This window comes from Ovis aries, chromosome 18 (genome assembly GCF_016772045.2).
Source record: "Ovis aries strain OAR_USU_Benz2616 breed Rambouillet chromosome 18, ARS-UI_Ramb_v3.0, whole genome shotgun sequence".
Lineage (NCBI taxonomy): Eukaryota > Metazoa > Chordata > Mammalia > Artiodactyla > Bovidae > Ovis > Ovis aries.
Genome location: NC_056071.1, coordinates 56,528,435 through 56,539,560, shown reverse-complemented (window position 1 = coordinate 56,539,560; position 11,126 = coordinate 56,528,435). Strand labels below are relative to the sequence as shown.

General features: G+C 46.8%; 1 protein-coding gene and 1 non-coding gene across 2 annotated transcripts; one reads left to right on the top strand and one right to left on the bottom strand.

The window, feature by feature from the left end:
- Positions 1 to 652: 652 nt before the first annotated feature.
- On the top strand, positions 653 to 4,967 carry LOC114109054 (interferon alpha-inducible protein 27-like protein 2A). Its single transcript, XM_060401529.1, has 5 exons — positions 653 to 672; positions 976 to 983; positions 3,118 to 3,228; positions 4,046 to 4,207; positions 4,717 to 4,967. The coding sequence occupies exons 1-5, from the start codon at positions 653 to 655 to the stop codon at positions 4,944 to 4,946; spliced, it is 531 nt and encodes a 176-aa protein (XP_060257512.1). The 3' UTR covers positions 4,947 to 4,967.
- TRNAC-ACA (transfer RNA cysteine (anticodon ACA)) lies at positions 3,631 to 3,702 on the bottom strand. The gene has a single exon. It is a non-coding gene; the product is annotated as a tRNA-Cys (tRNA).
- Positions 4,968 to 11,126: the final 6,159 nt, after the last annotated feature.

Sequence of the window (11,126 nt, the reverse complement as noted above, 5' to 3'; positions counted from 1 at the left end):
GACTGATTTCCTTGAGGATTGTCTGGTTTGGTCTCCTTGCCATCTAGGGGACTCTCAAAATCTTCTCCAACACCCAGTTCCAAAGCATCAATTCTTCGGTGCTCAATTCCTTTATAGCGCAACTCTCACATCCATACATGACTACTGGAAAAATCTTAGTTTGACTAGACGGACCATTGTCAGCAAAGTAATGTCTCTGCTTTTTCATATGCTGTCTAGGTTGGTCATAGCTTTTCTTCAAGGAGCAAGTGTCTTTGAATTTCATGGCTGCAGTCACCATCTGCAATGATTTTGGAGCCTGAGAAAATAAAGTCTGTTACTGTTTCTAATGTTTCCCCACCTGTTTCCCAACAAGAGATGGGACCAGATGCCATGATCTTAGATGTTTGAAAGTTGAGTCCTAAGCCAGCTTTGTCACTCTCCTCTTTCATTTTCATCAAGAGGCTCTTTAGTTCCTCCTCAATTTCTACCATAAGGGTGGTGTCATCTGCATATCTGAGGTTATTGGTATTTCTCCCAGCAATCTTGATTCCAGCTTGTGTTTCATCTAGGCTGACATTTCACAGGGGGCACTCAGCATATAAGTTAAATAAGCAGATGGCATCCAGGAGCTCTACAGATACACTGAAAGGGCATAGAGAATATGGTCATCATGGTAATCGAGGTGGTGTCGTAAATGACCCTTAACGACATTATCTGTGTGCGTGCCTTCCACCCCCATCCCCCACTGCCACGAACTCTACACCTATTACAGAATCTAAGCTCATATTGCTTGCCACATGACAGGGCAAGAAATTGAGAGGAAAATGGTTTGGGCAATGAATAGAGACTTTATTCAAATGCCAGGAGACTGAGAAGATGGTAGACCAGTGTTCCCAAGAACTCTCTTCACAGGGCTGGAATTCAGTCTTCTCTTATAATGAAAGAATGGTGTAGCTGGTTCCTGGGATATTCTTGACGCCTTTCTTCTTGCAGTTATCCAGGTAGGCCTGGACACAAGGTTCCAATGTTGTTGTTTGGTTGCTCAGTCATGTCCGACTCTTTGCAACTCCATGGACTTTAGCCTGGCAGGCTCCTCTGTCCATGGGATTTCCCAGGTAGAAACATCCATTTAGACAAATGTTATTCTCTTTCCTGGAACTTTGTAAATTTATTTTTTAATTGAAGGATAAATGCTTTACAGAATTTTGTCGTTTTCTGTCAAGTATCAACATGAACCAGACATAAGTATATGTATATCCCCTCCCTTTGAACCTCCCTCCCATCTCCTGCCCCATCCCACTCCTCTAGGTTGATACAGAGCCCCTGTTTGAGTTTCCTGAGCCATACAACAGATTTCTATTGACTGTCTATTTTCCATATGGTAATGTAAGTTTCCATCTTACTCTTTCCATACATCTCACCCTCTCCGCCCCTTCCCCATGTCCATAAGCCTATTCTCTATGTCTCTTTCTCCACTGCTGCTAAGTCACTGCAGTCGGACACTACAGTGTCCGACTCTGTGTGACCCCATAGATGGCAGCCCACCAGGCTCCACCATCCCTAGGATTTTCCAGGCAAGAACACTGGAGTGGGTTGCCATTTCCTTCTCCAATGCATGAAAGTGATAAGTGACAGTGAAGTCGGTCAGTCATGTTCGACTCTTCGCGACCCCATGGACTGCAGCGCACCAGGCTCCTCCATCCATGGGATTCTCCAGGCAAGAGTACTGGAGTAGAGTGCCATTGCCTTCTCCACTTTCTCCACTGCTGCCTTGTAAATAAATTCTTCAGTACCATTTTTCTAGATTCCACGTATATGCGTTAGAATACAATATTTATATTCCTCTTTGTTACTTACTTCACTCTGTATAATAGGTCCTAAGTTCATCGAGTTCATTAGAACTGACACAGATGCATTCCCTTTTATGGCTGAGTAATATTCCATTGTGTATATGTACCAAGATTTCTTTATCCATTCATCTGTCGATGGACATCTAGATTGCTTCCGTGTTCTATCTATTGTAAACAGTACTGCAATGAACAATGGGATCCATGTGTCTTTTTCAATTTTTGTTTCCTCGGGGTATATGCCTAGGAGTGGGATTGCTGGGTCACATGGTGCTTTTATTCCTAGTTTTTTAAGGCATCTCCATTCTGTCTTCCGAGAGAAATATCAATAACCTCAGATATGCAGATGACACCACCCTTATGGCAGAAAGTGAAGAGGAGCTAAAAGCCTCTTGATGAAAGTGAAAGAAGAGAGGGAAAAAGTTGGCTTAAAGCTCAACATTCAGAAAACGAAGATCATGGCATCCGGTCCCATCACTTCATGGGAAATAGATGGGGAAACAGTGGAAACACTGTCAGACTTTATTTTTTCAGTTCAGTTCAGTGCAGTTCAATCGCTCAGTTGTGTCCGACACTTTGCGATCCCACGGATCGCAGCACTCCAGGCCCCCCTGTTCATCACCATTTCCCGGAGCTCACTCAGACTCATATCCATCGAGTCCGTGATGCCATCCAGCCATCTGATCCTCAGTCGTCCCCTTCTCCTCCTGCCCCTGATCCCTCCCAGCATCAGAGCTTTTTCCAATGAGTCAACTCTTCTCATGAGGTGGCCAGAGTACTGGAGTTTCAGCTTTAGCATCATTCCTTCCAAAGAAATCCCAGGGTTGATCTCCTTCAGAATGGACTGGTTGGATCTCCTTGCAGTCCAAGAGACTCTCAAGAGTCTTCTCCAACACCACAGTTCAAAAGCATCAATTCTTCAGCGCTCAGCCTTCTTGACAGTCCAACTCTCACATCCATACATAACGACGGGAAAAACCATAGCCTTGACTAGACGGACCTTAGTTGGCAAATTTATTCCTTTGCAAATAAACCAGCATGCTTTTCTGATGTGTGTGTGTCTGTGTGTCTGTGTGTCTGTGTGTCTGTGTGTGTGTGAAAATGATACTGAAGGTATTGAAGTTAAAGAGCTGTATGAAACGCTTTCAAGGCAGGTGCCTCTCCCAATCTGGAGAATCACAGAGCTCTGGACTCTTATCTAACATCCTTGATCCCCAGAACATCAGACTTCCTGTACAAGTAGAGAGAGCCACACAGGGACCGCTCTGTCCTGTGATCTTGACTTCAGGGATCCCTTCCACTGGGACTGCAGCAGGGACAAGGGGGGAAGGCAAATGCTGGCTATTCACGGGAGTTCTTCTGTCTACAGGCAGGACTGCTGCAGCCGTGATCGGAGGAGGTGAGTCTCTTTGTAAAGCAACTCAAGGCCCCATGTGCCCCTGTCCCTGGGTGCCTGGGACAGGCTGGTCTTGACTGAGTCCAAGATTGCCTTGAACTTCAAGACCTGGTTGGGTAGGGGTGGGGTGGAAGGGGTCAGAGGTGGAATTCTTGAGGTAACAAGAACCTTGCTAAGAAGGAACCAAAGCAAAGCCATTCACAGCACCCACTTCCAATCTCAGCTTCTCCGGAGTGCAAACAGTGGGAACCCAGGTAAGGTGTTAAGTGAAAGTGAAAGTGAAGTCGCTCAGCTGTGTCCAGCTCTTTGCGACCCCCTGGACTGTAGCCTACAAGGCTTCTCCGTCCATGGGATTCTCCAGGCAAGCATACTGGAGTGGGTTACCATTTCCTTCTCCAGGGGATCTTCCCTACCCAGGGATCGAACCCGGGTCTTCCGCATTGTAGGCAGATGCTTTACCCTCTGAGCCACCAGGGAAGCTATCTGAATCTGTGATTTCTCCTCAGAAATCTGGGGCAGGGTTTCCTCCAAAGGCCTGTAGCTAATGTATGAGCTGAGTTATGTGGATTCCTATGAACTGCTTTATAATCCCTGTAGCTCATCCAGTGCCAAAGTGACGCCCAAAGAGGCCTGGGATTCAGGTTCTTACATGGGTCCCATCTTCATACTTGTGTCCACATCTACAATCTTCCTTTCCCTTGGAGGCCGAGGCTCTCAGGACAGCAAAGTGGACCCCTCATCTCATGTCACAGGAAGGTGTCAGGGAGATCTAGGGAGTCGGTCCCATGGGGCCAAACCCAAATCTCCTGTCTCCCTGCAGCCCTAGCCGTGGCGGCTGTGCCCATGGTGCTGGGAGCCATGGGCTTCACTGGGGCTGGAATCGCCGCCTCCTCCATCGCGGCCAAGATGATGTCAGCGGCCGCCGTGGCCAGTGGGGGTGGAGTTGCTGCTGGCAGCCTGGTGGCCACTCTCCCGTCCGTGGGTAGGTGTCCGGCGGGAGGATGGGGGATTCAGGCACGAGGCCAAGCCTGAAGGAGGGCCTCTGTGCTTCTTCCAGCTTCGTGGTCATCAGGGTCCTGGTCGTTTGTGTCACCCTCACTGTCCCCTCTTCTAGTTGGGAATATGGTTGGTGGGATGAGAGGTATGCAGCCCAGGAGGCCAGCATTCCTCATCAACCCTATATAACCTATGTAGGTGTCCTTGCCTCCCTGGGCCCAGCCTGGTGCTGTGGAGAGAGGAGCAGCCTGTCCTTTCTCAGAGGGCCTGTCCTGTGGCTGGTGGACTGACCATCAGAGTTCGTGTCTCCTCTTTGGGCAGCCATGTGCAGCCACCCAGACATCCTGGGGTATCAGGAAGTAGAGCAGGAAACAAAGGTGGGATGTCTCTTTCCTTGGCTTCCAGATGGTCCTGGGATTGCTGACTCCCACAGCCTTGATGGGGGCTGCTGGACCTGTCTGTCCCCTTGTGCTCTAATCTCCTCCTCTCCCCCAGGGGCAGCTGGACTTTCCACATCATCCAACATCCTCCTTGGCTCTGCTGGGTCAGCAATTGGGGCATGGCTGTGGGGTTCAAAAAAGAAGGCCCCTTCTCCACCAGGATCCAGTACTGAACAAGAGAGTGGTTCCCATACTGGAGATGACCCTGCAGGGCCTCAGGATGTCAGTCCCCCAGATGACAAGCCCTCTGCCTCCCAAAATTCTTCAAAGAATCATAAGAAGTAAAAACAAGATGCTGTGACTTTTCATGAGTGTCTCTACTGGGTTCTTATTTATCAGACAGGGTGCAGGGCATCTGTATAGCCAGGGGAGATGGGATATGGGCCAAGAACTCTGTAAGAATGGACACTGATATCCACGACAGGATGCCAGGTGTGTTTCCACTCTATTGTGACCAAAAGTGAAAGTGTTAGTTGATCAGTCACTGCCGGGAGCCAGCATGAGGAGTCCCACCTGTGGCAAAGGTCATGAGGTTAAGGGGTCCAACAGGCAAAGGCGAGTCTGGCCTTAAGGGAGTCTCGCTGGGTTTTCTCCAGCATCTACCCCCAAACCAGAATCTGCCTGCCTTACTGCATTGTGCCTTTTGCCTACTTTTCTGACATTAACAGGGGGCTGTCCCCCCACCACCTTTTTCTGGAAAAAGTTAGTTTAGAGCTTTTAGATAATAAGTCTCCTGGGCATAGTGTTTCAATCCAAAAACCCCTCTGATGGCTTTCTAGCCTGCCTACAAGACTCAGCTGTGCATGTGATTGTTTGCCTCCTCTGGACCTTGAGAGGCACAGGAAGCTTAAAACATCCTAGGAATGTAGGGGCTTCCGAGGAGTCAAAATCATTAGCATAGGACTGATTAAGGGTTTCATTTGTTGAGCCAATACTTGCTGCCAAGTTTTCATATCTTTTCTTTGTTGATATAGTTGGTATATAGAAAAAACAAGTAGCAACATAGATGTTTGAGTTAAGTACCTTCTTTGTTATAACCCACTGTGCCTTTGTTCTACAGGGATGTAACTTTATGTAGTACTTTAAAGGTGATGCAGATTAAAGAAAAACACTACAGGGAAAATGAGATTAACATTCATTAAGGAAGAGAGCCATAAAATGTTAACAGGCCATTTGGCCAGAAAATAATGTAAATCACCTGAAACTCTTTGTATATGGAAAGATTTGCAGAAAGAATGTCTGGTCTTGATAAGAATCAGGGCTGCTGACCCTGAATAACTTTGTACTATCCATTGATCTCTATGTACAGCCAAAAGTATAAAAAGCTTTCCTGGAAAATAAAGGACAGGCAAGTTCCTGGAAAGACTGGTTCCCCCGTGTCTTCTTTTCTTTCTTACTCTATTTTCTGGCTGATTCCCTTCTGAGGCATAGAGGCTAGCTGTGTCTACTTATTTGCCTGGGCTTCTAAGACCCACACGAGAGGGAGCCCAAGGCGGGGCACCCTCTGCTATTCAAGCGGGCGCCTGTGGCCCTACGTAGGCGGTTCAAGTCCCTTGTCTCAGGGCTTTGTTGGCTTTCTATGTAAACCAAGGAATACAGCCTCTTTCCTCCTCTAAATTCCCCACTACACTATTCTTTCCTAATCCTCTTTATATTTCTAATTAAATAGTTCTTTCCTAAGACACCTACTCCATCCCCCTTCGAATTCCCTGGATCCACAGGGGCTAGAACCCGGCAAGTCATGTCTGATTGTTTGTGGCCCAATGGATGGTAGCCGCTGACAAGGCTCCTCTGTCCATGCAATTGTCCAGGCAAGAATCCTGGAGTAGGTTGCCATTCCTTTCTTCAGTGGATCTTCAAGACCCAGGGATGGAAACTGGGTCTCCCACATTGCAGTCAGATTCTTTATGATCTGAGCCACTAAGTAGGGCAATCTTGTGGGTTTGAGCCCTTAACCCATGGGGTTAACTCTAGTTAACGTCAGAATCAAGATAAATTGCAGGACGCCCAGCTGCTATCCATAGACAACTAGAGTTTCTTGTAAAGGAATCCATCCGTCTGACGTCCAAAGTGGCCTGAGTGGCCAAGGTACTGAAAAACTCTGTTTTCTCACTCAGATGGTAAAAGTAATTTATGTCTGTGACATCGTAAATTACCTAGAATTTTGCCCACACTTCCAGAGTTGCTCCAAGTACCATACATTACAAACACAGGTACAGGGACTTCCCTGCTGGTCCAGTGTTTAAGAATCCACCTTCCAATGCAGGAGACATTGGCCAGAGAATTGGTCAATTCCTGGTCAGGGAACTAAGACCCCACATGCCCGGGGCAACTGAGCCCCCAAGCTTCAACTACTGAGCCCACGTGCCCTAGAACCCATGGTCTGAGACAAGAAATCCCACCACAGTGAGAAGCCTGAGCAGCACAATGAGAGAAAGGCTGCACAGCGATGAAACTCAGCACAGCCAGAAAGAAATAAACTAAATAATGAAAAGATACATGCACGCAGTTATATGTAATTAAAATAGCAAGTTTGACTTTATGTGACTCTTACCACAAAAACAAACAAACAAAAGAAAAACATAAGTACATGTTAAAACTCCAAACGGTGTCTTCCCTTACTACTGCACAGTCAATTCCTTCTTAACAATACCTAAGGAACAGTTCCCCATATTGACAAATATAAACCTATATAACCAAGGACAGAGCTAGGATTTAGGGGTTTGAGATTAAAGTAACTGGGGAGAGAAAACTCTAAAAAATATAATAGAGAATTACAGTCTAAAATGCCAATAGAACTAAAATGTCATTCAGAAACAAGGGAAGGCAGGAGAGGAAAGACAATTTAGAAGGGGTCTGCAGTCTTAACCAGTTACTCTTAGAATATCATACTTTTGCAAATAGTAATGATTGCAATGCTAGCATACTGCAGAATTGTTCTCAGGAATTCTCCTGGACAGAAGCAGTGCAAGTGAGGGTCCCTGAACTCAGGCTTCTTTCCGTTTCGTTCAGTTCAGTTGCTCAGTCATGTCCAACTCTTTGTGACCCCATGGACTGCAGCAGGCCAGGCCTCCGTGTCCATCACCAACTCCTGGAATTTACTCAAACTCATGTCCATCGAGTCAGTGATGCCACCCAACCATCTCATCCTCTGTCATCCCCTTCTCCTGCCTTCAATCTTTCCCAGCATCAGGGTCTTTTCCAATGAGTCAGTTCTTTGCATCAAGTGGCCAAAGTATTGGAGTTTCAGCTTCAACATCAGTCCTTCCAATGAATATTCAGGACTGATCTCCTTTAGAATGGACTAGTTGGAACTCCTTGCAGTGCAAGGGACTCTCAAGAGTCTTGTCCAACACCACAGTTCAAAGCATCAATTGTTTGGCGCTCAGATTTCTTTACATTCCAGCTCTCACCGGCTTCTTTCACTTAGCGGTAAACTGGTCTTTGACTCTATCATCAGTTTCTACATAGAAGTCTGTTATATGGGGGGATATAATTATGTGTCCTTGATTTCCTCTGGTTTTGAAGGTTTTCTGTCCTCAATAACAGAGACAGCAATGGCACCCCACTCCAGTACTCTTGCCTGGCAAATCCCATAGATGGAGAAGCCTGGTGGGCTACAGTCCATGGGGTTGCACAGAGTTGGACACGACTGACTTCACTTTCACTTTTCACTTTCATGCACTGGAGAAGGAAATGGCAACCCACTCCAGTGTTCTTGCCTGGAGAATCCCAGGGATGGGGGAGCCTGGTGGGCTGCCGTCTATGGGGTCGCACAGAGTCGGAGATGACTGAAGCGACTTAGCAGCAGCAGCAGTCCTCAATAACACTGTGATAATCAATCATGTACAGATATTTTTGTGCACTTATCTGACTCTTTTCTTACAATGAATTCCCAGAAAGCATATTTCTGAATCAAGTGGAGTGAAATCTGTTATTACACATTTCTGTATCGCCACTTGTGACCTATGTATCAGAGCACATCCCACCCAGCAAGGCATGAGCGTTCACTTTTCCTTGCCCCATGCAAACACTCGGTGTTTTTAGTTACTTTCTCTGGAGCAGCTGTGGAGGTTGTCCTCACTCAGCTCTGCTTCACCCCCTACTGTGAACCCCCCAGGACAGAGAGCAATGACCATATTCCCAAGCTTCTCTGGTGACACCGCTTCCGCAAAGGCCCTGGATCTTGTGTCAGGCAAGGAGACAGGGCTACTGCTTTGCTACCAAGCAGAGTAGTGAGGACTAGGTCTTCTGCAGCAGCAGTGGAGTCAGAATCCAGCTCTCACCTGGCTGAGATGCATCGTTTTACTGCAGACATGACATACAAGGCAGTTTGGTCCCAGAGTGGCTGCTCAGTATCTCTGGTTCCTGACCTAGGCAGCAGTCCCAGCATCCTTGGAGGCCCAGTCCTTCTGCATTCCTCTAGAGGATGGGAAGTTCATTCCAGCCTCAGCCTTGAATCTTCTTCTCCAATCTTGGGGTGCATGGAATTCCTTGTGTAAAAAGACATTCTGCTTCAGTTAGCTGGAGTGAGTCCTGATATCTGCAGCCAAATTCTAACAGAATGATTTATGGAACACACACACACACATACACACACACACACACACACACATACAGAGCTACTTTTCTAAAAAATTAGTTTTACTCTCAGCAAGATTGAATGTTTTCTCAAATATTCATTGGTAGTAAACAATTCTCTCTTTAAGAATCGCCTCTACTAGTCTGACTTTTTTTCTTTTTTTTTTTTTGGCCACATCTCAGCACGCTGAATTTTTTTTCCTGGACAAGGAATGGAACCTGTGTCCCCTGCAGTGGAAGGACAGTGTTCTAATCTCTAGATCTCCAGGAATACCCAAGGCTGAGTTCTTTAAAAAAAAAAAAAAAAAGAAAATTATTTATTTGGCAGCATTGGGTCTTAGCTGTGGTGCTCAGGTCTTTGTTGTTTCAGGTGGCTATTTACTGGAAGTACACCGACTCTCTAGTTGAGGCCCGTGAGCTCAGTAGTTGTGGCTCTTGGGCTTAGTTGCTCCTTGACATGTGGGATTTTAATTCCCTGACCAGGGGTCAAACCTATGTTCTTTCCACTGGAGGGCAGATTCTTAACCACTGGACTACCAGGGAAGTGCCCTGAGTTCCTTGTTAAAGGCTTTAAAAATATTATTCCTTAAGAACTCTCTTTACTTTGGGAATTCTAATAATGCAAAGGTTTTGTTTTCCTTTCCCCTCAGTAGATCACTTCCCTCTTACCCATGTTCACGAGTTTGTAATGTCACATGTACTCTGAAGGCACCAGTCTTTTCTATTCTGTAAGGTGTCTTTCTAGCTACCACCTCGGTTCAGTTCAGTTCAGATGCTCAGTCGTGTTCGACTGTTTGTGACCCCATGAACCACAGCATGCCAGGCCTCCCTGTCCATCACCAACTTCAGAGTTTACCAAACTCCTGTCCATTGAGTTGGTGATGCCATCCAGCCATCTCATCCTCTGCCGTTGCCTTCTCCTCCTGCCCTCAATCTTTCCCAACATCAGGGTCTTTTCCAATGAGTCAGCTCTTCACATCAGGTGGCCAAAGTATTGGAGCTTCAGCTTCAGCATCAGTCCTTCCAATGAACACCCAGGACTGATCTCTTTTAGGATGGACTGGTTGCATCTCCTTGCAGTCCAAGGGACTCTCAAGAGTCTTCTCCAACACCACAGTTCAAAAGCATTAATTCTTTGGCGCTCAGCTTTCTTCACAGTCCAACCCTCACATCCATACATGACTACTGGAAAAACCATAGCTTTGACTAGATGGACCTTTGTTGGCAAAGTAATGTCTCTGCTTTTTAATATGCTGTCTAGTTTGGTCATAACTTTCCTTCCAAGGAGTAAGCGTCTTTTAATTTCATAGAGTTTAATTTCATCTAGCTACCATCTAGTGACAGGAAATTCAGAGAAACGAATCGGCCTGCTTCTGTAGGTGGCAGGTGTCCCTCATGCCCTGAATTCTCCAGGAAAGTGGAGCCATGCCAAGTAACACCAAGGTGGGGCTCCTGTAAACTCTCCGCTCTCCGCCCCATGGACAGCATCTCACAGTGTCTCAGGGAAACTGCAGCAGGATTTGCTGAAATGTTTGGAATTCTTGTCCTAAAGCTTAAGCAGGGGTGCAGGTGGGGGACAGACAGCGCCCTGCCTCTGGTCCCTCCTGTCCTCCTCTGGAAGGAGGGACAAGGCCCCTATTCCCAGGACAGTCACCTGTCCCAAGCAGCGCCCTCTTCCACCCCTGATTCTGCCCCTTCTTTCATCTCCTGCCCTTTGTCCTCCCACCCCACCCCAGCTTCACACTCACCATCACTTTCCCCTTTCTTGTCCATATTCATTCTTTCATTCAAATCATAGTTACTGAGCTCCAGACCCAGGACAAGGAGGCTGGCAAATGTACTCTTTCCATGAGACTTATCCCACTGGGGGTCAGGGACAGAAAG

Bases quoted from the DNA above. Each gene is read 5' to 3' on its own strand.
- LOC114109054 (XM_060401529.1), top strand. From the start codon at position 653: ATGGTAATCGAGGTGGTGTC. The intron at 3,229-4,045 runs GTGAGTCTCTTT...GTCTCCCTGCAG, and splicing joins TGCAGCCGTGATCGGAGGAG to CCCTAGCCGTGGCGGCTGTG. The intron at 4,208-4,716 runs GTAGGTGTCCGG...CCTCTCCCCCAG, and splicing joins GGCCACTCTCCCGTCCGTGG to GGGCAGCTGGACTTTCCACA.